The sequence below is a fragment of the Hippopotamus amphibius genome, chromosome 10 (assembly GCF_030028045.1).
Source record: "Hippopotamus amphibius kiboko isolate mHipAmp2 chromosome 10, mHipAmp2.hap2, whole genome shotgun sequence".
Classification (NCBI taxonomy): domain Eukaryota; kingdom Metazoa; phylum Chordata; class Mammalia; order Artiodactyla; family Hippopotamidae; genus Hippopotamus; species Hippopotamus amphibius.
Window position 1 is genome coordinate 31,667,455 of NC_080195.1, and position 21,470 is coordinate 31,688,924.

Here is a 21,470-nt window from a genome sequence, read left to right on the forward strand (position 1 = left end):
AATGAATATTCTCTTTCCACCCAGCTCTAAATGCATAATTCATACTCTCACTGTTTCTAAATTAGAAACTGCCTTATATCTGTGTTTTATGCTAGCAAGAAGAAATTAAACTAAAGAAAACCTCTAATGTACTTTCTGACCAATGGATTTTATAATTCTATAATTCAATAACTTCTTTTGCTTTCTACATTGGATTCCATATTCAGAAAGAGGGGGCCGTCTTTCTTATTAAACTGATACTTGGACGTAGAGGCAGATGTCATTTATTTTCCGGAACAAATAACACTAAACTTGAGTCAGTGCCCCGGTTATTCATATTAATAACTATTTAGTCCAATCCATTTACAATTCCTTGTTAATCTATAAGAATAATTTCCTTTTTAAAACTTTGATCTGCCACTTGAAGCAAAGGAAGGCCAGAATGCTAACACAGTTCTGTAGAGTTTCCAGTGACTAAACAGTGTGGATACCAAAAAGATACAAAAGGTGCAAAGTTTTTTTATGCTATTAATTATACACGAATAATAAATAGAAAGTTATGTCTAGGTCATAGGAATCAAAGTCAATGTATAAAAATTAATTGTATTTTCTATATGTCAGTAAGAAAGACACAAAATGAAATTTCAAAAAATATAATTTATAATAGTGTTAAAGAGCACAAAATACTCAAGGATACATTTAACAAATAATGTGTAAAATCTTTACACTGAAAACTACATAATATTGCTGATAGAACTTAAAGAAACACGTAAATAGGGAGATATAGGATGTTTATGAACTTAAGACTCACTACTGTGAGTAATTTAAATAAATCTCCCCAAATTGATCTATAGATTAAATTTAATCCCATTCAATATTCCACCAAGCTTTCTATGTGGAGATTGACAAACTGATTCTAAAATTTGTATAGAAATGTAAAGGATTTAGAATAGACAATCTTGAGAAAAAGAACAAAGCTGGAGACCCTGCACTACCTAATATCAAAACCTTTATAATGCTAACAATAAACAAAATGTGGTGTTGGCATAAAGGTTGAGAAATAAATCAATGGGAAACAATAGACTGTATAGAAATGACTCACACACAATCAACAGATTTTCAAAAGAGGTGCCAAGAAAATCCAATGAGGGGAAGAAAATCATTTCAACAAATTTTCTGTAACAACTGGGTAAATGTCTGAAAACAAAGCGAAATTCAATCCCTTCCTCACACCATACACAAAAAATTAATTTGAGATACATGATAATCCTAGATATAAAAGCTAAAACAATGAAACTTTTAGAAGAAAATCTACAAGATTCTCTTTGATCATGAGTGTAGGCAAAGATTTTTTTATATGGGACACAAAAAGCAATGATTATGAAAGAAAATAAAGGTGAATTATACTTTTATAATTCAATGGTGTCTGCTCACCAGATGTTATTTAAGAAAATGAAGAGCCAAGTCATAGACTAGGAGAAAATATTCACGTTGGGTATACCTGACAAAGGATTTGTATCGATAATATATGAAAACCCTCCACCTACTACTCAATAATAGAGGCAGACAACCAACTTATTTTTTAAATAGGCAAAAGACAGGAACAGACATTTCACAAAGGAAGATATACAAATGATCAACATTTTAAAGTGTTTGATAGCATTAGTCAACATGGAAACACAAATCAAAGCTATAATGAAATACTCTCTTGGGACTTCCCTGGTGGTGCAGTGGTTAAGAATCCACCTGCCAATGCAGGGGACACGGGTTCAAGCCCTGGTCTGGAAAGATCCCACATGCCGCAGAGCAACTAAGCCCATGTGCCACAACTACTGAGCCCGCGTGCCACAACTACATATGCCTAGAGCCCCTGCTCCACAACAAGAGAAGCCACCACACTGAGAGGCCCAGCACCAAAAGGAAGTGTAGCCCCAGCTTGTGGCAAGAAGACCCAACACAGCCAATTAATTGATTAATTAAAAAAAAAAAAGAAATACTGTCCTATACCCACTAGAATGACTAACATTTGAAAGACTGAGTAAAAACAAATGTTGGTGAGCATATGGAATTCATAAATGTTGCTTTAGGGCATAGAAAATCATGCAGCTACTTTGGAAAACATTTTGGCAGTTTCTTATACAATTAAAAATACACCTAGAGATTGTGGGCTGGTTCTCTGAAGTGTTGGTGTTTCCTCAGAGCCTGGAGATGAACACAGAACTATGGCGGCGAAGTAGAGAGACGTGGAGTGCATCCCTCCCCACAGATGCATTGGGAATGCACGGAAGGACGCAGTAATTCTCACAGAGAACCAGCTGAACACCAGTAGACAGCCTCGGACACCGGATGGGACTGCGGGGAGCCCGACATAGCCGGTAGGGAGGCATCTACGAGGTCTCAGAGAGGGTGAAGCGGCGGAGCTGTGGCAGACGGGAGGGAGTGAGAAACATACGGAGGGTCCGCAGCGCAGCTCAGCGTTCCCGGACCGAGACATCGATCCGCGACTGAACGGAGGGTCCAGGAGCGGGAGCGTGGGAGCAGGAGAGCTGGTTCAGTGTGGGAAACATTGTTGCCGGTAGGGTGACGGACCAAGAGGACAGGAGGGAGGAGGCCCGCGGATAGGAGTGCCCGTTCCTGAGAGCTGCCTGGCCATGATGGCGGCTGGAGGCTACAGGCTCACTGGCGGCTGGGAGGAGCCACGCACATAGCCTCTCTCTCTCTTTCCGCGCCTCTGCAACAGGCAGTGGAGAGACGCCCTGCGGGCCACCTAAGGTGCTCAGGGATAACAAGTACCCTCAGGCACTCGGGTGGGGCTAAATTAAAACTCCTTGCAACGCCAGCAGCAGGGAGGCTGCCGAGAGAAAAAAAAAAAAAAAAAGAAAAGAAAAAAACCCCCGAGAGAGGCCCAACTCTAAGACTTTCTGTTTACGCCTGAGCCACCGGCGCCCTCTGCAACAGGCACCTCCAAGCCTGACTGAGACATCAGTGCGCCACTGCTCACTCCCTCCCAGGAGAAGGAGCCACTGTTGTACCCTCTCCCTCCCCACACACCGACACTTACAGACGAACAATAAAGGAACCTCTGCTGGTCACAGAATAACGCAAAAAAACCCAAGGACAAGCAACCCCAAAAGTTTGGACAACCATGAGGAAACAAAGAAACACCATGCAGGCAAAGGAGCAAGAAAAAAACCCACAAGACCAAATAAATGAGGAGGAAATAGGAAAAATGCCTGAAAAGGAATTTAGAGTAATGATAGTAAAAATGATACAAAATCTCGATAACAAAATAAAGTACAAGAAACAGTTCATAAGAACTCAGAAAAACAAACAGCAATGGATAACAAAATAACGGAAATTAAAAATACTCTAGATGCTATAACCAGCAGAATGACTGAGGCAGAAGAACGAATAAGTGAGTTGGAAGATAGAATGGGGGAAATAACTGCCACAGAGCAGGAAAAAGAAAAAATAATAAAAAGATTAGAAGACAGTCTCAGAGACCTCACTGATAACATTAAGCGTACCAACATTCGAATTATAGGCATCCCAGAAGAAGAAGAAAACAAGAAAGGGTCTGAGAAAATATTTGAAGAGGTTATAGTGGAAAACTTCCCCAACATGGGAAAGGAAATAATTCACCAAGTCCAAGAAGCACAGAGAGTCCCATACAGAATAAACCCAAGGAGAAATACACCGAGACACATATTAATCAAACTAACGACAACTAAACACAAAGAAAAAATATTAAAAGCAGCAAGAGAAAAGCGACAAACAACATATAAGGGAAAACCCATCAGGATAACAGCTGACCTTTCTACAGAAACTCTGCAGGCCAGAAGGGAATGGCAGGATATTATGAAAGTCCTGAAAGAGAGAAACCTACAGCCAAGAATACTCTACCCAGCAAGAATCTCATTCAGATTTGAGGGAGAAATCAAAAGCTTTCCAGACAAGCAAAAGTTAAGAGAATTCAGCACCACCAAACCAGCCTTACAACAAGTGCTAAAGGAACTTCTCTAAGTAGGAAACACAAGAAAAGGAAAACACCTACAAATACAAACCCAAAACAATTAAGAAAATGGTAATTGGAACACACATGTCAATAATCACCTTAAATGTAAATGGATTAAATGCTCCAACCAAAAGACACAGACTGGCTGAATGGATACAAAAACAAGACCCTTCTATATGCTGCCTACAAGAAACCCACTTCAGACCAAGGGATACATATAGACTGAAAGTCAAGGGATGGAAAAAGATATTCCATGCAAATGGAAGTCAAAAGAAAGCTGGAGTAGCAATACTCATATCAGACAAATTAGACTTGAAAGTAAAGACTATTAAAAGAGACAAGGAAGGGCACTACATAATGATCAAGGGATCCATCCAAGAAGAACATATCACAATGGTAAATATCTATGCCCCCAATATAGGAGCACCTCAATACATAAGGCAAATGCTAACAGCTATAAAAGGGGACATCGACAGTAACACAATAATAGTGGGAGACTTGAACACCCCACTTACATCAATGGACAGATCATCCAAACAGAAAATAAATAAAGACACACAAGCTTTAAATGACACATTAGACCATCTCGACTTCATTGATATTTATAGGACATTCCATCCAAAAACAACAGAATACACGTTCTTCTCAAGTGCACATGGAACATTTTCCAGGATAGATCACATCTTGGGTCACAAATCAAACCTCAGCAAATTCAAGAAAATTGAAATCATATCAAGCATCTTCTCAGACCACAACGCCATGAGACTAGATATCAATTACAGGAAAAAAACTGCAAAAAAGACAAACACATGGAGGCTAAACAATTCACTATTAAACAACCAAGGAATCACTACAGAAATCAAAGAGGAAATCAAAAAATATCTAGAAACAAATGACAACGAAAACACAACAACCCAAAACCTATGGGAGGCAGCAAAAGCAGTTCTAAGGGGGAAGTTTATAGCAATACAGTCCTACCTTAAGAAACAAGAAAATGATCGAATAAACAACCTAACCTTACACCTAAAACAACTAGAGAAAGAAGAACAAAGAAACCCTAAAGTGAGCAGAAGGAAAGAAATCATAAAGATCAGAGCAGAAATAAATGAAAAAGAAAGGAAAGAAACCATAAGAAAAATAAATAAAACTAAAAGCTGGTTCTTTGAGAAGATTAACAAAATTGATAAACCATTAGCCAGACTCATCAAGAAAAAAAGGGAGAAGATGCAAATCAACAGAATGAGAAATGAAAAAGGAGAAGTCACAACGGACACCTCCGAAATACAAAACATCATGAGAGACTACTACAAGCAACTATATGCCAATCAATTGGATAACCTGGAAGAAATGGATACATTCTTAGAAAAATACAATCTTCCAAGACTGAACCAGGAAGAAATAGAAACCATGAACAGACCAATCACAAGTATGGAAATGGAGGCAGTGATTAAAAATCTCCCAACACACAAAAGCCCAGGACCAGATGGGTTCACAGGCGAATTCTATCAAACATTTCAAGAAGAGTTAACACCTATCCTTCTCAAACTCTTCCAAAATATTGCAGAAGGCGGAGCACTCCCAAACTCATTCTACGAGGCTACCATCACCCTGATACCAAAACCAGGCAAAGATGTCACAAAAAAAGAAAACTATAGACCAATATCACTGATGAATATAGATGCAAAAATCCTCAACAAAATACTAGCTAACAGACTGCAACAGCACATTAAAAAAATCATACACCATGATCAAGTGGGGTTTATCCCTGGGATGCAAGGATTCTTCAATATACGCAAATCAATCAATGTGATACATCATATCAACAAATTGAAGGATAAAAACCATATGATCATTTCAATAGATGCAGAAAAAGCTTTTGACAAAGTTCAACATCCATTTATGATAAAAGCTCTCCAGAAAATGGGCATAGAAGGAAATTACCTCAACATAATAAAAGCCATATATGCAAAACCAAAAGCCAACATTGTTCTCAATGGAGAAAAACTGGAAGAATTCCCTCTAAAAACAGGAACAAGACAAGGGTGTCCACTCTCACCACTATTATTCAACATGGTTTTGGAAGTTTTAGCCACAGCAATCAGAGAAGAAAAAGAAATCAAAGGAATCCAAATTGGAAAAGAAGAAGTAAAATTGTCACTCTTTGCAGATGACATGATAGTATATATAGAAAACCCTAAAGACTCTACCAGAAAACTGCTAGCACTCATTGATGAGTTTAGTAAAGTAGCAGGATACAAAATTAATGCACAGAAATCTCTTGCATTCCTATACACTAACAACGGAAGAGCAGAAAGAGAAATTAAGGAAACAATCCCATTCACCATTGCAACAAAAAGAATAAAATACCTAGGAATAAACCTGCCTAAGGAGGCAAAAGATCTGTATGCAGAAAACTTTAAGACATTGATGAAAGAAATCAAAGACGACACAAACAGATGGAGGGACATTCCATGTTCCTGGATTGCAAGAATCAACATCGTGAAAATGTCTGTACTACCCAAAGCAATTTACAGATTCAATGCAATCCCGATCAAATTACCAATGGCATTTTTCACAGAACTAGAGCAAGAAATCTTACGATTTGTATGGAAACGCAAAAGACCCCGAATAGCCAAAGCAATCTTGAGAAGGAAAAATGGAGTTGGTGGAATCAGGCTTCCTGACTTCAAACTATACTACAAGGCCATAGTGATCAAGGCAGTATGGTACTGGCACAAAAATAGAAAGGAAGATCAATGGAATAGAATAGAGAACTCAGAAGTAAGCCCAAACACATATGGGCACCTTATCTTTGACAAAGGAGGCAAGAATATACAATGGAAAAAAGACAGCCTCTTCCATAAGTGGTGCTGGGAGAACTGGGCAGCAACATGCAAAAGAATGAAATTAGAACACTTCCTAACACCATACACAAAAGTAAACTCCAAATGGATTAAAGACCTACATGTAAGGCCAGACACTATCAAACTCCTAGAGGAAAACATAGGCAGAACACTATATGACATCCATCAAAGCACCATCCTTTTTGACCCACCTCCTAGAATCATGGAAATAAAATCAAGAATAAATGAATGGGACCTCATGAAACTTAAAAGCTTTTGCACAGCAAAAGAAACCATAAACAAGACTAAAAGGCAACCCTCAGAGTGGGAAAAAATAATTGCCTATGAAACAACGGACAAAGGATTAACCTCCAAAATATACAAGCAGCTCATGAAGCTTCATACCAAAAAAGCAAATAACCCAATCCACAAATGGGCAGAAGACCTAAATAGACATTTCTCCAAAGAAGACATACAGATGGCCAACAAACACATGAAAAGATGCTCAACATCACTAATCATCAGAGAAATGCAAGTCAAAGCCACAATGAGGTATCACCTCACACCAATCAGAATGGCCATCATCACAAAGTCTGGAAACAACAAATGTTGGAGAGGGTGTGGAGAAAAGGGAACTCTCCTGCACTGTTGGTGGGACTGTAAATTGATACAGCCACTATGGAAAACAATTTGGAGGTTCCTTAAAAAACTACAAATAGAACTACCATATGATCCAGTAATCCCACTCCTGGGCATATACCCAAAGAAAACCATAATCCCAAAAGAAACTTGTACCATAATGTTTATTGCAGCACTCTTTACAATAGCCAGGACATGGAAGCAACCTAAATGCCCATCAACAAATGAATGGATACAGAAGATGTGGCATATATATACCATGGAATATTACTCAGCTATAAAAAGGGATGAGATGGAGCTATATGTAATGAGGTGGATAGAACTACAGTCTGTCATACAGAGTGAAGTAAGTCAGAAAGAGAAGGACAAATATTGTATGCTAACTCACATATACGGAATCTAAAAATGGTACTGTTGGACTCAGTGACCAGAACAAGGATGCAGATACAGAGAATGGACTGGAGAACTCGAGGTATGGGAGGGGGCGGGGGGTGAAGAGGAAACTGAGACGAAGCGAGAGAGTAACACAGACATATATATACTACCAACTGTAAAATAGTCAGTGGGAAGTTGTTGTATAACAAAGGGAGTCCAACTCGAGGATGGAAGATGCCTTTGAGGACTGGGGCGGGGAGGGTGGGGGGGGTTTGGGGGGGCATCAAGGAAGGGAGGGATGATGGGGATATGTGTATAAAAATGGATGATTGAACCTGGTGTACCCCCCAAAAAAAAAAAAAAAAAAAAGTACACCTAACTATGACCCAGCAATTCTACTCCGAAGTATTTAACAAGAGAAATAAAAACAGCTGTCAACAACAATAACAAAAAGAATGTTCATGAAAGCTTTCTTCAAAATAGCACCGAAAAAGTCAAGAGGAGAATGGATAGACATAGTGTGGGATTTTTGTCTAGAAGAAAACCACTCAGTGACAGAGAGCAAGGGGTACTCTGCTTTTTATGCAACCAATGGACATATTTCAAAAACAATATGAGAAGCTAGGCACAGAAAAATACCTACTTTCTGCCACCGATTATATGAAATTTTAGAACAGGCAAAATTAATTTCTGGTGAAAAAAATAAGAAAAGTGGTTCCCTGGGATGGGAGGTTAGGATTGACTGGGATGGGGCACGTGGGGATGATGTGAAGATGGAAAAGCTATAGATCTTGATGGGAGTGTGGGTTGGTTACATGGATGTTTGCGTCATCAGAACTCAATGAACTCTATAACACTTAATATCTTTTCCTTTCACAATATATGAAATATACATCATTTTTGAAAATTAGAAGAAAAAATCATAAATAATTTCTTGTAAAGTGCTATTCAGTCAGGATCATTTTAGAAATGAAAACGATTGCCATGTTAAAAATACACGAGTCTAAGTGATTTTTAAAATTCTGCGTGCTCTGTGTGTTCAATCACTCAGCAATTTTATCGAGTCCCTACTCGGTGTCTGTCACTGTTCTAGGTGTTTTTGAACACATCAGTTGGCAAAACACACACAGATTCCTGCTTTCAAGTTGCTAACAGTCTACAGGGTGAGTAGGGAGAAAACCATCACAAACCAGTAAATGATGTAGTGTTTAAAAAACTGAGAAGTGCTAAGAAAGAGAGGAAGCCTGTGACACTGTTGTATCACCCTGCAGCTGCTTGACACCAGTTTTTTAAAAGTTATGGATATGCCTGTATTTACTGATTACATTTTTACCTTTATTAATTGATCAGTCATGCACTAGAAGCATTCCAGAAATAGGAAACTCTGTGTGTGTGTGTGTGTGTGTGTGTGTGTTTCAAAAAGTGCCAGGTTATCACCATTGCCTTCTTCCCCAAGCTTTTGCAATATTTAATGCCTGAATACACATATATCAAGATGTCACCTGGGGTGGGTGAAAAGGTTGGTTTCAAGGACATTGTGTTCAATGCTAATCGCATTTCATGTGCTTCTGAGTCAGAATCACATTGAGTTATCAAGTCTAAGAGCAGCCTTTTTTGTCTTCAGTATAAAAGACAAACCACTCAAATGTTACAGAATTCAGACGCCCAAGTCACTAAGATGTGGTTGTACATAAAAGATGTAGCGCTGATAATTCAAAACAGACAAGAAGAATGTGCTCTAGGAATAATTCTTCTACAAGTCACAATATCTGGCACAAAACATAAATAAAGCCCTATTTTTCTCCTTCAGTGCCTGCTGTGAACGAGTCACTGAGCAGACTTGTTATCTGCCAGGAACAGCGAGTCATGGGGAGGCCTTCAGCGAAAAAATACTCCTCCTGTATTTTTAACAAGACGGAGACAGAAAACACAAGAAATTCCCCAACAGACAGCAACAGTACCAGCAATTCAAAAGCATCTGCAACTGATTATCCAACATACTGAAATATTAAGTTCCATGTTGTTTCTCTACAGCTAGAAAACCTACACAAAAATAAAGTGGTTTTGCTCTTTGCTCTTATTTGTTGTTGTTTTTTTAATTACGCATCTTGGAAAAATCAGTCTCTCATCAAGTTCCATAGATGCCCTAATGGACCTCGAATCTTAAATCTAGACTGCATGATAGGATTCTTCCATGATAAGGTGTTTATTTCCCAGCTACAGCTTATGTTTTCCTCTCTTTTTCTGAATGTATATGATTCTGCTCACATGGGATGCCTTCTTGTCTGCTAGAAGACCACCTAATATAATCGGAAGTGACCTGTCCCTCCTCTTAGGTCACACAGCATGATCTACTGTCCCATTTATTGGGTCTAGAATTGTACCAGATCATTTTCCTTTGGAGGATCCTAGCCTGGTAAGGATAATCCGAATTGCAGGCTCTACATACCGAACCCAGCTTAAACCCAGGTTGCATTCTCAAAATTGATTCATAAATTTTGTTATTACATCTATTATGGTGGATGATTTCCTGGCCAGCCCATGAAAGTATATCTAACACATAAAATATCTGAGGTATAGTAGGGCACCCTTTGCAGAATTATGTTTCTGAGAAAATGCATTTCTACTTCTGTGCTGCCAACATCAGTTGATCAAAACTGTTTAGGTGATCCAAAAATGCCTAATTCATTGTTGATGATGAAATATTCTATTAGGTTGTGCAAATGGGTATGTGGTTTCTGTAGGAATCCACAGGACTGATCCTCACCTATAACTTCCCAGTTTCCACTCAGCAACTTCTGTGAAATCTCACATGAACTTCAAATGCTCCACAGTTTCCATCAACTGTGAAAATATGTATCAGGTGGGGGATGGGGTGAGCTAGGTATTGATTCTATAGTGGTTCACAGCACTGCCTTACCTCAGCTTCCTACATATGTCCATAAAAGGCCTGGGGCTTACTTTAATCCATGAAATAGAGCCAGTGTGTTGTTTTGGCTGAATTCATAAAAGCACAAAAGTTTAAAATTAAGATAACACCATCTGGCCCTTTGTGCATCTACTTTCATACTGCCCATGTACAAAACTTTCATTCCAGAAGGTGTTTAAAGATAAAGCAGAAGGGAAAACTCTGGTTCATGAATGGGTGGCTTTGATCTGAGACATAGTCAATAAAAACATGGCAATCACAAATACTTTGAAAGAAAACAGATGGCAAAAATTAGTTTTCTGTTCATTTCCCTTTTCTTCTATTCCTTTTGGAGGAGCCTAGAATTGGTCTTAGAAAGCAAAGCAATAAGAAGAATCATCCCAATTTGTAAAAACACAGCCCTTTCTTGGAAAGTCCAGCTCTGTGGCAGAAATTAGAAGAGCTTCTCTTACCTCTTAGTTCCCCCATGTCCAGAGTTGTCCCAAGCTGTTCTAACAAAGCAACTCTTGCTGCATTCTTTTTGTGTTTCTTGCCATCATAATGCTGCTGGGCCATCAGAGGATTGTTAAACCAGGCTGCACAGAGCCCACAGTATCTGTCTGAATCTCTTCTTTGATAGGGAGATGAGACCACTGGAGCAGTGTCCACCCTCGGAGGTTTAAGTGAGCTCAGAGGTGTCGCTGGGGAGAAAAACAACCAGAGAGAACCACAAGCCAGGTTAGTCCCTTCCTGAGTGCACATGTCCTCTGTATCTGAAGATGGGAGAGTCTCACATTCTTCCTAGAGATCAAAAATCTAAGAATTTACTGAGATCGGGAAAATGATCTTTGCCAGCCTTTGTTTTTGAAGTTGGGCTACAAGTAAAAATTCCTAACGTATTGCGATCAGAGTTTGCAATTTGTTATGGTTCCATCTGATCAGTCAGGAGACCATCTTTTAGAGGAAAGAAAGGTTTTTAAAAATAAAAAGAGGAGAGTGATTTATTAATCCAAGCCAAAACTTGAAGTAAACATTGAACAATCACGACTTAAAAGATTCTGAATGAATGTATTAGACACGTGTGCTATAAATGGAAATAACTAATAAGTAAAGGATTTGCCAAAGTGATAGAAGCAGATCTGTCAGTTGCATGGATTGTACCAATTGAAGAAATCATGCTAATTTTATTGTCAGTTATTTCTGCTTATTGTGAGAGGTTATTTTCAACCCATACTTACTAAAATTGACTTAGAAAATACAATATTTTTTAAAAAAAAAAGATCAAAAGACAAACACTATAGAGCAGATGTTGCTTATCTAAATGGAAAAGACATACTATCACTATTTTGAGATTGCACAGCCTCAGCTATTAACACATCTCATTGTGAACTTACAGTTATTTTGGGTCCAGGAAGAAAAAAAAAAAGAATCTAACTTGGAACAGTTTACTAACAGAAAACAAAAATAATTTTTAATGCATTATAACAGGCAAGTTGCTTTCATCTTTTTCAATAATTATGAGTTGGATTATTGCCCTGTTTCTCAGGTGAGGGACTTCAGAGATACCAAAGTTTTACTGAAGGTAAGATAACTACTTATGGTAAAGGAAGGACTCCAAACCACATCCTTCATTTTCAAGATCAATATTCTTTTCAGTACTCCTAAGAACTCTTTTCATACTTCTTAATAAGCAAAGGGATTTTTTTTTTCTAGACCGCAGTTATCTTTGTATTTTATAAGGGATTTAATTTAATTTTAGGAAAAAAAATTCTGCTCCTTATCTTTTGGAGAAGGAAGCAAATTTAAACTCTCACATGGCCCATTAGTCATCGTGCAATATAGCAATGCCTTCTGTTTTTTCTTCGCCTGTGTAATGCGGAGTGCAGCTGGTAAGACCCTGGAAATCAGGGTTATTCCAAGCAAAAGCTTAGATTTGGAACCTCAATAACAATTAACCACCTAATCAACTCACCAAGCTTTCAAGTAACTTTTATGCGGATGTTTATTTTTTACATTAAATAACTGATATACCCATAGCTGACATAATACTCAATGGTGAAAAGCTGAAAGCCTTCCTGCTAAAATCTGGAGCAAAACAAGGATGCCCATTCTCACCACTTCTATTTAACATGGTATTGGAAGTCCTAGCCACAGCAATCAGACAGGATAAATAAATAGAAGGTATCTAAATTATAAGGGAAGAGGTAAAACTGTCGCTATTTGCAGATGACATGATACTCTCTATAAAGAGTTCTAAAGTTTCCACTGCAAAACTGTATTATATATACAAATGAATGTTTATTTCTGGTCTCTCTATTCTGTTCCATTTATCTTTGTGTCTGTTTTTGTGCTAATATCATGCTGTTTTGATTACTTTAGCTTTGTAGTGTAGTTTGAAGTCTGGGAAGGTTATATTGCAAAACTATGAGAAGTAATAAATGAATTCAGCAAGGTTGCAGGATACAGAATTAACATACAGAAATCTGTTTCATTTCTGTACACCAATAATGAAATATCAAGAAGAGAAAGTAAAAAGAAACATTTAAAATCACATCAAAAAATACTTAGGAATAAACTTAACCAATGAAGTGAAAGACCAATATGCTGAAAAGTATAAAATATTAATGAAGGAAGTTGAAGATGATTTAAAGAAATGGAAAGATATCCCATGCTTCGCTTAGATGAATCAATATATTTAAATGGCCATATTGTCAAAAACAATCTATAGATTTAGTGCAATCTCTGTCAAAATACCCAGGACATTTTTCACTGAACACACACACACACACACACACACACACACACACACACATATTCTGTTTATACAAAACAGAAACAGATTCACACACATAGAAAACAAACTTGTGGTTACCAAAAAGGGCTGGAGGGACAACTGAAGTGTATGGGATTAATAGATAGAAATTACTACATGTAAAATAGATAAGCAACAAGGATTTACTGTACAGCACATTAATTTACTGTAATTATAACGTTATATCCAATATGTTCTAATGACCTAAAATGGAATATAATCTGTAAAAATACTGACTCATTATGCTGTACAGCTGAAACAGACACAATATTGTAAATCAACTATACTTCAATAAAAAAATAAATAACTGATAAACAAATAAATACTTGCTAAATGACATTTTAATACAGGAAATGCCTGCATTGTCACAATATCTAGAGAGCCTATTCCTACCTACCCAGAGATTTCATCACATAGGGAAGTTTTTAGCTACCTTGGATGAAACCTAATGATTGTATTTCTATAGGGACTTAAAGAAACAAGAAGTCTCTTAAAAGCATCTTTGCCAGATTCAGTAATAAATCACCATGTGATGATAAAACTCAAACTGGGGCTGTACCACTCTGGCAGCCACCCAGAATCATTCTGCTATGCCTTCGAAATGCTAATAAAAGCTACAAATATGCAGTTGACCTGTTATGTGAAATGACTTCTGTTCACTTTTCTGAAGGAAATTGGATCTTTCTTCCAAAGTTCCCTGCATTCTTATCAATTTCCAAGGATTTATAGCCGTCTATTGTTTTTGATAGAAATGGAAAGCATATCGAAGATTTGCAGTCTGAATGAATGTTGACTCTTGAAGCAAAATTTATTTTCTCTAAACTGGGCCCTAAAAAACATTTCAGAGTTGATTTTATCAATTGATACCCCATATATCATATTCTGGCAGGATCAGCACACAATAGAATATTCATCAAATAAGATAATCTTATCTTGCACACAAGAAAGTAGTTTCATGCTGCATCTGCATGGTAGCTTCTCTTTTTTAATAATCCTACTATCCTGGTACAGCCTCAAATTTTAATTTTTCTTATGCCTCTGTTTCCAACTGTCTTCATGAATTGAAACCCAGTTTATATTCCCTATAGAGGCAAACAAAGGTAGTAGCATGAAGGGAATGGAAACAGCTTTGAAGCAAAATTGGAAAACAAGGTTGGGTTGGACTCTACCATGCCTGAGCTGTGTGACCTTCAGCAAATCTCTGATGCCTCTGGTTTCCACAAGATGATCTCTATACAAGACTACAAATTATGCCACTCATTCTGGAAACTTTACTTTCAAACAGCAAGCCATGCACTCAATGTATTCTGCTTCATTGATCATAGCATCCAAACACTCACTGCAGCTTTTGACAGGGTACCAACCATCCCTGTGTGCCTGAGACCAAGAGGCTTCTGGGGACATGGGGCTTTAAGTGCTAAAACAGGGAAATTTCTGGGCAAACTGGGGTGAGTTGGTCACCCTAGCCTCTGGAATCAGACCAGGTTTCTTTTTTTTTTAAGAACTTTTATTGAGATACAGCTAACAGACAATAAACAGCATATGTTTAGAGTGTACAATTTGGTATCCCAATCTCCCAATTCACTACCCCCCACCTCCCCGCTTTCCCCACTTGGGGTCCATATGTTTGTTCTCTACATCTATGTCTCTATTTCTGCCTTGCAAACCAGTTGATTTGTACCATCTTTCTACAGTCCACATATATATGTTAATATATGATATTTGTTTTCCTCTTTCTGACTCAATTCACTCTGTATGACAGTCTCTAGGTCCATCCATGTCTCTACAAATGTCCCAGTTTCAAAGAACCAGCTTTTAGTTTTACTGATTTTTGCTATCGTTTTCTTTGTTTCTATTTATTAATTTCTGCTCTGATCTTTATGATTTCTCTCCAACTACTAACTTTGGGTTTTGTTTGCTCTTCTTTCTCTAGTTTCTTTAGGTGTAAGGTTAAATTGTTTATTTGGGATTTTTCTTATTTCTTGAGGTAGGCTTGTATTGCTATAAACTTCCCTCTTAGAACTGCCTTTGCTGCATCCCGTAGGTCTTGGATCATTGCATTTTCATTGTCATTTGTCTCTAGGTATTTTTTGATTTCTTCTTTGATTTCTTCAGTGATCTCTTAGTTACTTAGAAGCGCATTGTTTAACCTCCATGTGCTTGCATTTTTTACAGTTCTTTTCCAGTAATTGATTTCTAATCTCATAGTGTTGTGGTCAGAAAAGATGCTTGATACAATTTCAATTTTCTTGACTTTACCAACGCTTGATTTATGACCCAAAATGTGATCTATCCTGGAGAAGGTTTCATGCGCACTTGAGAAGAATGTGTAATCTGCTGTTTTTGGATGTAATGTCCTATAGATATCTATTAAATCGAGCTGATTTATTGTGTCATTTAAAACTTGTGTTTCCTTATTTATTTTCTATGTGGAAGATATGTCCATTGGTGTAAGCGGGGTGTTAAAGTCCCCCACTATTATTGTGTTACTGTATTGACGTGCTCCTATATTGGGTGCATATATATTTATAATTGTTATCTCCTCTTCTTGGATGGATCCCTTGATCTTTATGTAATGTCCTGTCTTGTCTCTTGTAACATTTTTTATTTTAAAGTCTATTTTATCTGATATGAGTAGTGCTACTCCAGCTTTCTTTTGATTTCCATTTGCATGGAATATCTTTTTCCATCCCCTCACTTTCAGTCTGTATGTGTCCCTAGGTCTGAAGTGGGTCTCTTGGAGACAGCATATATATGGGTCTTGTTTTTGTATCCATTCAGCCAGTCTGTGTCTTTGGGTTGGGGCATTTAGTCCATTTACATTCAAGGTAATTAACGAGATGTATGTTCCTATGACAATTTTCTTAATTGTTTTGTTTTTGTTTCTGTAGGTCCTTTTCTTCTCTTATGTTTCCCACTTAGAGAAGTTCCTTTAGCATTTGCTGTAGGGCTGGTTGGTGGTGCTGAATTCTCTTAGCTGTTGCTTGTCTGTAAAGCTTTGGATTTCTCCATTGAATCTGAATGAGATCCTTGCTGGGTAGAGTATTCTTGGTTGTAGGTTCTTCCCTTTCATCACTTGAAATATATCATGCCACTCCCTTCTGGCTTGCAGAGTTTCTGCTGAGAAATCAGCTGTTACCCTTATGGGAGTTCCCTTGTGTGTTATTTGTTGTTTTTCCCTCGTTGCTTTTAATAACTTTTCTCTGTCTTTAATTTTTGTCATTTTGACTACTATATGTCTTGGCGTGTTTCTCCTTGGGTTTGTCCTGCCTGGGACTCTCTGTGCTTCCTGGACTTGGGTAGCTATTTCCTTTCCCACCTTAGGGAAGTTTTCAACTATAATCTCTTCCAATATTTTCTCAGGTCCTTTCTCTCTCCCTTCTCCTTCTGGGACCCCTATAATGCGAATGTCGATGTGTTTAATGTTGTCCAGAGGTCTCTTAGGCTGTCTTCAGTTCTTTTCATTCTTTTTTCTTTATTCTTTTCCACATCAGTGATTATCACCATTCTGTCTTCCAGGTCACTTATTCACCCTTCTGCCTCAGTTAATCTGCTATTGGTTCCTTCTAGTGTATTTTTCATTTCAGTTATTGTGTTGCATATCTCTGTTTGTTTGTTCTTTAGTTCTTCTAGGTCTTTGGTAAACTTTTCTTGCAACTTTTTGATCTTTGCATCCAGTGTTTTTTCAAAGTCCTGGATCATCTTCACCATCATTATTCTGAATTCTTTTTCTGGAAGGGTGCCTATCTCCTCTTCATTTAGTTGTTTTTCTGGGGTTTTATCTTGTCCCTTCATCTGGTACAAAGTCCTCTGCTTTTTCATTTTCTCTGTCTTTCTGTGGCTATGGTTTTCAGTTCCACAAAATGAAATACTGCTGATACTGCTGTCTGCCCTCTTGTGGAGGAAGCTATCTAGGAGGCTCGTGCATGCTTCCTGATGGGAGGAACTGATGGTGGGTAGGACTGGGTGGGCAGAACAAAGTAAGACTTTGCTTGCCTGCCAATGGGTGGGGCTGTGTTCCCACCCTGGTGGTTGTTTGGCCTGAGGTCACCTAGCACTGGAGCCCAAAGGCTCTTTGGTGGGGCTAATGGTGGACTCTGGGAGGGCTCATGCCAATGAGCACTTCCCAGAACCCCTGCTGCCAGTGCCCCCATCTCCTTGGTGAGCCACAGCCTCCCCACACCTCTGCAGGCAACCCCCTAACACCAGCAGGTAGGTCTGGTTCAGTCTCCTATGGGGTCACTGCTCCTTCCCCCTGGGTCCTGGTGAGCACACTTTTTTGTGTGCCCTCCAAGAGTGGAGCCTCTGTTTCTCCCAGTCCTGTGGAGGTCCTGCAATCAAATCCCGCTGGCTTTCAAAGTCTGGTTCTCTGGGGATTCCTCCTCCCATTGCTGGACTCCCAGGTTGGGAAGCCTGACTTGGGGCTCAGAACTCTCACTTTAGTGGGTGGACTTCTGTGGTATAACTGTTCTCCAATGTGTGAGTCACCCACCCACCATTTATAGGATTTGATTTTAACACGATTGAGCTCCTCCTATCATCTCATTGCGGCTTCTCCTTTGTCTCTGGATGTTGGGTGTCTTTTTTGGTGAGTTCCAGTGTCTTTCTAGGGATCAGACCAGATTTAACATCCCACTGGAGAAGGGAATTAGGGAAAAGTTTGGAAATAACTGTTGAGAAGGCTAGAGTAGGTCCACTTTCAACCAAGAAGATAGGATGCAATGGTAGATCTCAAAGGTTTACTTGTTAGATCACCAAGTGGGTGTCCTTAGCTAGAGAATGGGGTACCACAGCCTCCAGGAAATGGTGTTCTCACTTGCTTGTCTGCCTTCCAGTCCACAGTCACAGGATTCCCTTCAATCCCCACACCCCCACAAGTGAGGCTTTCAATAATATCTGCTATCTCCTACACTTTCTCCCTCCGTCACTCCTTCTGTCTGTCTCTCTTTCTCTCTGTCTCTCTCTCTCCATTCTTCTTTTTTCCTTCTTTTCTCCTTTTCTCCCTCTCTCATTCATTCCCACAAAGGATTTGTGGGCTTTCGAAATAATCCCATAAATGGATTCATTTTAAAGTACGTGGTTTTCTACTCATTCAAAAAGATACATGTGCCCCAATGTTCATAGCAGCATTATTAACAATTGCCAAGATATGGAAGCAACCTAAGTGTCCATCAACAAATGAATAGATAAAGAAGATGTGGTATATATACATATATGTATATTTGTATATATACACAATGGAATATTAATTAGCCATCAAAAAGAACAGAATTTTGTCATTTGAAGCAACATGGATAGACCTGGGGGGCATTAATACTAAGTGAAATAAGTCAGACAGAGAAAGACAAATACAGTGTGATATCACTTATACATGGAATCTAAAAATACAACACACTAGTGAATATAACAAAAAAGAAGCAGACTCTTCTTCTTGGTTACCAGTGGGGAGGGGCGAGGGGTAAAATGGGGGGGAGCAGGGGAGTTACAAACTAGCAGATGTAAGAAAGGCTCAGATATGTATTATATACCATGGGGAAAATAGCCACTATTTTTGTAGTAACTAAATGGAAAGTAATCTTTAAAAATGGTATAAAAATAAAATATTAAAAAAGTAAAAGTCCATAATATATTTTTTTAAAAAAGTGTGTTTTTCTTACCTAAGGGTTCTTATCTGCAATACTAATTCTTCCAAGTTTTGTGATATTATGCAGTTTATTCTATTATGTCTGTTCCATGTATTTTTTAAAATTTGAGTTGTCCCCAAATCCAGTTTGACCAATGGGGCTGCTTGAAGCTCAGGAAGATAAAATCAACCAGCGTAGGGCCCCTAATTTATAAGCAGCAAAGGAAACAGCAAAGACCAGATCTTCTGACTTGAGGCCCAGCACCATATTTCAATGTCAACTAATTTCCAGTGATGCCAAGGGACCAACAGGCCAAATAAACAAACAGATTAACTGTAGAGTCAGAACACATTTCCTAGGTTTCAGCATCTGTTCTCAGCAGGGATTACTTGGAAATATGCATGTTCTCTGAAATATTTTTTCTGATTTCTAGTCCCTATGATAAACTGCCTTTCTTTTCTCTCTCTTTTTTTTTTCCTATCCTAAATCAAGTTAAAGACAGGAGGAATTTTTCGGCAAGTATCACTTTTCTTTGCAAATGCTGTTGACAGCTCAGTGTGACTGGACCATTTAGTGCCTGGCTGAGGAGCGGCTGTCACTACACAGTGACAGCTCAGCCTCCAAACGGTCCAGCCTCTTCTGCAGGTAAATGCCTCAACTCCACGCAAACTGTGCAATGTTGGAGCTCAAAACGTAGATTTCCTTTGCATCTCTCACAGAGGACAACGCCTCCTGTGTGGGTGGTAAACGTTCAATGAACACATGATGAATAAATGAAGAAAAGAACTAGTAAATTTCAGTTAATATCAACTTGAGGGATTTTCATGTCTTAATAAATGGCTTATGATAGCTAAATTTAAAATCTTTGATGGTTTCATTAAACTTATTTTATAGGATTAAAAACAAGTTAGATGTTCCTAAGTGGGGATGAATTAAATAAATTGTGAGACTCTATACTCTGACATTTCGTGACCTGGAGAAACATTCAGGATATAATATAAACTAAAAGATGGAGGTTACATGTGAGATGTAAACCAAATTACTCATTAAATTATACACACAGACATACAAAACTATATATAAAGACTAGAAGCCTATAAATAAAAATCTTAGCAATGGTTATTTTTAAGTTGTGGATTACAAGTGATGTGGTTTATACTCTTAGATATACAACCCTTGATACAGGGGAAAAACATTTTTATTTTTCATCTTATACAGAGGCCACATTTCATGCTAACTTGTTTTAGCACAAAGTCTAGAAAACACTGCTTAGGGGACTTTTGGTGCCACAGAATTTAACAACAAGGTCTTAAATTAAATCTCAGAAGATTTTCTTCACAGTGATTTATTGATTACTTTTGATTTGAGGGGGGAGAGGTTGGGAGAAAGCTGACTCAGTCAGAATACAATATAAAAGCTCCAGCTTCTCCTATTTCTCCAAAAGTATGGAACAACTCCTTTCCCATCACAGCCAACCCTGAAATGGGCTTTAATGATTTAGGTAAAGTGAAGTCTCTCTCTTCCTTCTCATCAGATATGTTTGGAAGTGAATACTGCTATTTGAGGCTGCAAGAGAGAAAAATCCATGTGCTATTTCTTTGATGCCATGAAGGAAATTAAAGAACACAATCAAATATTCCATGTCCCAACGCACATGCCATTAAACACTTCCTAAGAAGAAACAAAGACGAGGGTGACTTACTAGAACCACCATTCCAATTCAATTTTGTATCAACAGTCTAAGTATAATCAGCCTATTAGTGAGAATTGCTTCCTCACCTAAACTGCATTCATAGATCATCAGTCTTCATTAATATCCTATTCATAGATCATTGATTTTCATTAATATACAATAATTCCCTCCAGTTCACTCACGGATTACTTTCTAAATACCTGAAGTATGCCTGTTTTCTGCAGAATCCTAATCTTTGAAAATAAACCATTAAATAGAACTTCAGAGGAGATAAAAGCCCTTTTGTAACTTTCTCGTGTTGTCTGACAAAAGAATCCTAAGGCTGTGATACTCCACTTTCTTCTAAATATTGGAAACAGGAGGACAGAATGTAAGTTTCACGAGGACGGACTCTTTATCTGTTTTGTCCGCTGACGTAGCCTAGGTGCCCAGAACCAGTGGGTGTTAAATTAAGGCCTGTGGAATGAGAGAGCTAGTTTCTTCTCCATCAAGCTATCTATGTAAGAGAAGGAATCATGGTTTTACTTTAGGACATTCTGCTAGGATGATGTGATAGCATCCTCTCTGTCCAGACTGATCTTA

The 21,470-nt window shown here is 38.2% G+C and overlaps 1 protein-coding gene across 1 annotated transcript in view; it reads right to left on the reverse strand.

Moving 5' to 3' along the window:
- Positions 1-21,470, reverse strand: part of ZMAT4 (zinc finger matrin-type 4) — a 356,647-nt gene that overhangs the window by 128,690 nt on the left and 206,487 nt on the right. Inside the window, exon 5 of the mRNA XM_057697356.1 lies at positions 11,233-11,460. Coding sequence (XP_057553339.1) covers positions 11,233-11,460 — 228 coding nt within the window. The remainder of the gene's footprint in view (positions 1-11,232; positions 11,461-21,470) is intronic.